Here is a 4,714-nt window from a genome sequence, read left to right as displayed (position 1 = left end):
CTTGCGGCCAACTTTGAATGGAACAATAAAATTATGGTAATGACAGTAAAAAAAAAGAAGGAAACGATGACTGATGAAGGTGATCAGTAGGGCTGGGTCGGCAGTTATTAGATCGGAAAAAGAAAAATATGGGATAGAAAAGTTGTGAAACTCTATTATTCCTGACTTTTTTTTTCACATTATACCTAGTTTTGGATTCGGAAGAGCTCCAGATCTGTTTGTTAGAGATCTATATTACATGAATCTGAATTTCGATATTAGGAGAAGTCGTTTTGATTGAATAAAATCGAAAATCGGTGTTTAATTTCAGTTTCGTCTCAGTTTTTATGATCTATTTTTTGTCAATTTTTGTTTAGATCGTTCCGTGTCTTTTTTTCCAGTGATATTTGCCGGAATTAATAGTGGTCTTCCTCTTGATGTAGTTTCATTTCGGTTGTGTTGCTGATTTGAACGATCGAAGATTGTTGTTGTTCATCGTTCTCTTTCGTGTAGCTGAAGGTATAAAGGATATGGTATTTTTGTAAATATTTGTTTGTGAGTTGTATAATAGTGTAAATGGTTGGCTCAGTATATTTTAGTAATTTTTTTTTTTTTGTATTTTTCTGTTTTTTTTCCCATAAAAGAATATAAATATATTTATCGCACTTATAATTTGATATTATTGATGACTAGATATAAACTATCATATTTTCTCTTTTTCTTTTATTTTTAAAATAATTAGTTCATTGCTACAACAAAAAGTCATTAGTTCACTGATATAAAATTTGTTATTACTTTTCATTTTTATTTTAATGTATTAATTATGTGCTACTTAATTTTAAAAAGATTATTTGACAAAAGCTTTCATTATATAACAAATTTGTTTATTTTTCTAACTAATTTTTTATATAATTATTCTAGTTTTCTAATTAATATACAATATTTCTATTTTGTATTAAGTCTATTAAAATAATATGTTAAATCTGATATGTTTGTTGATGCTTGATGGAGGAGTTTAAAGGTTCTCCTAATAATATTCTTCATGGTTCTCTTTCTAAGGATTGATAGAGGAGTTTCAATAATAATAATAATAATAATAATAATAATAATAATAATATAATTTAGTTTTAATTATAAATTTATTATTATTTAGATATTTTATAATTAAAATTTAAATATTATTCGGTTGTAGATTCGAATTCAAATTTAATTTGATAATTTAAAAAATATTTTATTAATTATTATTTCATTCTACTTTAATATTATTTATAATTATTAAATATATATATTTAAAATTTAAATTTGAATTTGAATTATTTTTTCATTTTATAATTTTAATTCAAACATATATAATTTAAATTTAAATTTGATTATATATTTAGTTATGATATTGTTTTATTAAATTATAAATACAAATTTGTTTTTAGGATGCTATAAACCTCTTGGTTATAATCGATATCAATTTAAAAATCAACAATAAGTAATAAATATGTTTTATTATTTTTAATCTTTTTGAAAAGAAAAAAAAATTACAAGTGCAAACCTTAATTTTATAAAGTGAAAGGTCAAAAAAGGATATCACATATAGTTAAAAGTTTTAAGACATAAATTTTTGAATATGTAATTTAAATTTTTGTATAAATAGTTTTAATATTTTGACAAAATGAATTGTTTAAAATAATTTTTTAATATATATTGATTAAACAATATTTTATTTATCTATTTATCTCGATTTTATAAATTAAGAATTAAGGTAGCGATGTGACAATTTAAAAATATTTTAAAGTATTTTATATTTTTTTTTCCAATTTTTTAGTCACTTTTTAAAAGTTATATTAACTTTGAAGTTTGATATAATTTTATAATTTAATAATTATTAAATAAAATACAACCGGAATATATTAACTAATTTAATATTAAAAAGTAATTATTTTAAAATAATGAAACCAAATAGTACTAATACTCTGCACTATTTCATCTTGAATTTAAGTTGTTTTGCATATTAGAGTAAATTCAAAATATAAAATAGTACATTCTGTTTTGTATACACTTACAATAAATAATGAATTTACTCCATTGAATTTTCCCTTGTATTTTTTTCTTAATGGAAATGATTTTCCCTTGTATTTTGAGCATATGTGGTGCACTTATTGATTTTATTCAATAAGCATTGGTACGTTCCAACCTGGTTTTTTTCTTTAAAATGTACAACACTAGAATTCATAGTGGAAAATTTATTTACTTCAAAAAATAACAATACTTATAATACTAAAAACACTAATGTGGAAAACAATAAAGTCGTTCATCCCAAGAATTTCGACTACTCTAATTTACGTGGTGAATGCGAGTTAATCAATAAATCTGACTGCAAATCTATTGATCAACTCACATGCAAATCTATTGATCTAACTCACATCCACCACATAAATCAAAATGGTCGAAAAGGAGGGTTCTTTGGAAAATACAAAAATCAAGAGGACATAAAAATTGGACATTAAATAAACCAAATATAATTATAAAAATAAATAAAATAAACCAAATATAGCTACATCTGATTGGCATAGACAATTATGGTTCTAGAGGCACCACCTACTAGATCATTACCCCATAAAGACAAAACAATTTGTTTGTACACAAGATAAAATGTGGATAAAATAGATACTTAAAAATCCTTCCAAGCTTTGTGATTGGTTCATTAAAGGCTTGGACCCCATCACAAAATTTCCCCAAACTTCATCTATTCTTGACCACTAATCTCTCTCTTTTAGTTTCCGCACATAATATTTACTCACACCAGAGCTTCTCCTCTTGGTATAAAATTCTCAAGAAGACAATTCAAAAACTGTGAACCAAAACCCAAGAAATGCTAATGGCAGCCACCGGTAGCTCAAGCACATTACTAAGACCCACCCCATTTCTTGGTCAAAACAGAGGACCAAGCTCCAATGCCTTGAAAGATGTTGTCCCAATGGGAACTGGCAAATACACCATGGTATGTTTTTATATTATATGTTTTTCATTCTTTTTTTTTTTTTTTTTTTGGCTAGGGCTATATTGACTAAGGAAGTGTGTGTATATATTTGAATAGGGAAATGATTTGTGGTATGGACCAGACAGAGTGAAGTACTTGGGACCCTTTTCAGCTCAAACTCCATCTTACTTGACAGGAGAATTCCCTGGTGATTATGGTTGGGACACTGCTGGTTTGTCTGCCGATCCTGAGGCCTTTGCCAAGAACAGGGCTCTTGAGGTACTTGTTTATTTAATATCTACAAATCTTCTTTCTCTTAACAATGTATTTTTCAACCACTCAATCTAAATTGTCCATTAAAAAATACAACAAAATAAAACTATTTAGGTGATCCACGGTAGATGGGCAATGCTTGGAGCTTTGGGGTGCATAACCCCAGAAGTATTGGAGAAATGGGTGAAAGTGGACTTTAAGGAGCCAGTTTGGTTCAAGGCTGGAGCCCAAATCTTCTCAGAAGGTGGCTTAGATTACTTGGGCAACCCCAACTTGGTCCATGCCCAAAGTATCCTAGCAGTGCTGGGATTCCAAGTGATCCTAATGGGCCTCGTTGAAGGGTTCCGTATTAATGGGCTTGATGGAGTTGGAGAGGGCAATGACTTGTACCCAGGTGGACAATACTTTGACCCATTGGGCCTAGCTGATGACCCAGTTACCTTTGCTGAGCTCAAGGTTAAGGAGATCAAGAATGGTAGACTTGCTATGTTCTCCATGTTTGGGTTCTTTGTTCAAGCTATTGTTACTGGAAAGGGACCACTTGAGAACTTACTTGACCACCTTGACAACCCAGTTGCTAACAATGCTTGGGTCTATGCTACAAAGTTTGTTCCTGGGTCGTAGAGTAGTAATTTTCTTCTTTAAAATGTTTTAATAATATTTTGATGTTATGACAAGTGAGATGAAGTGAAATGAATTGTAGTATTATTGTAAAGAAAATATTTTATGTAGATTAATATTACTATTTGCCGTGTTCTTGGTCTATAATTGTTTGTAGTTTTATCAGTTTGTTCATGATATGATATCCAACGTAACTTGGAAATTATTTTTAGGTGTTTTTGTGATTTTCTAATTTCTCTTTGTTCTTAGGTAAATAACGTAGAAGTCTAAGTAATTAATATTTTTTGGAAGTTTGGTTAAAATATATCAACCCTTCAACAAAATTTTGAAAAATTTAAAATAATTTACAATATAGAAAGCAAGTGTTCAAATAGTCTATTTCACACGCATATGAAATAAAATAGTCACGTGTGTAATACATTGTTTGAACCTTATTTTCGACGTGTTAAATTATTTTAATTTTTTTAATTTTAAAAAAAAAAAAAAAAAAAAAAAAAAAAAAGACAATCTCACTCATTCACCCACCCAAAACCCGAATACACCCTTAAGTTATTACTCCCAAAGGACTTGATTCTCTCTTAATTCTCTCTAACTCTTCCTACCTCTCTCTCATAATCTTAGCACAAGTTACAATCGAAATGAAATGGACTAGGGTTTTTTTCATATGTATATAATGACTCATACAAGAAACAAGGGTAACTGTTATAACTAAATAGTGAGTTAAATAACCGAATTCAACTAACACTGCGTAGTTAGTTAAGTTTGATATTCTTGTTTTGGAGGATTAACTTCCACAGTTTGAATGTACACAGTTGTACTTATTTCTGTGACTTGTTTAACTTGGTTTTAAACTTTGACTTTTGTTCATTT

At 28.2% G+C, this 4,714-nt stretch overlaps 1 protein-coding gene across 1 annotated transcript; it reads left to right on the top strand.

Moving 5' to 3' along the window:
* Positions 1-2,609: 2,609 nt before the first annotated feature.
* LOC115725330 (chlorophyll a-b binding protein 3, chloroplastic) lies at positions 2,610-3,988 on the top strand. The gene is made up of 3 exons (XM_030654811.2): positions 2,610-2,971; positions 3,068-3,229; positions 3,338-3,988. Exons 1-3 carry the CDS (start codon positions 2,843-2,845, stop codon positions 3,845-3,847), a joined length of 801 nt encoding a protein of 266 aa, XP_030510671.1. The 5' UTR covers positions 2,610-2,842; the 3' UTR covers positions 3,848-3,988.
* The last annotated feature ends 726 nt before the right edge of the window (positions 3,989-4,714 follow it).

This window comes from Cannabis sativa, chromosome 6, assembly GCF_029168945.1.
Source record: "Cannabis sativa cultivar Pink pepper isolate KNU-18-1 chromosome 6, ASM2916894v1, whole genome shotgun sequence".
NCBI lineage: Eukaryota > Viridiplantae > Streptophyta > Magnoliopsida > Rosales > Cannabaceae > Cannabis > Cannabis sativa.
This window is presented reverse-complemented; position numbering and strand designations above follow the sequence as displayed.

What these genes read in the sequence shown, in the direction of transcription:
- LOC115725330 (XM_030654811.2), top strand. Translation starts at nt 2,843, where the DNA reads ATGCTAATGGCAGCCACCGGTAGCTCAAGCACATTACTAAGACCCACC. An exon ending in GAACTGGCAAATACACCATG is followed by an intron (nt 2,972 to 3,067) that starts GTATGTTTTTAT and finishes ATATTTGAATAG; the next exon opens with GGAAATGATTTGTGGTATGG. An exon ending in CCAAGAACAGGGCTCTTGAG is followed by an intron (nt 3,230 to 3,337) that starts GTACTTGTTTAT and finishes AAAACTATTTAG; the next exon opens with GTGATCCACGGTAGATGGGC.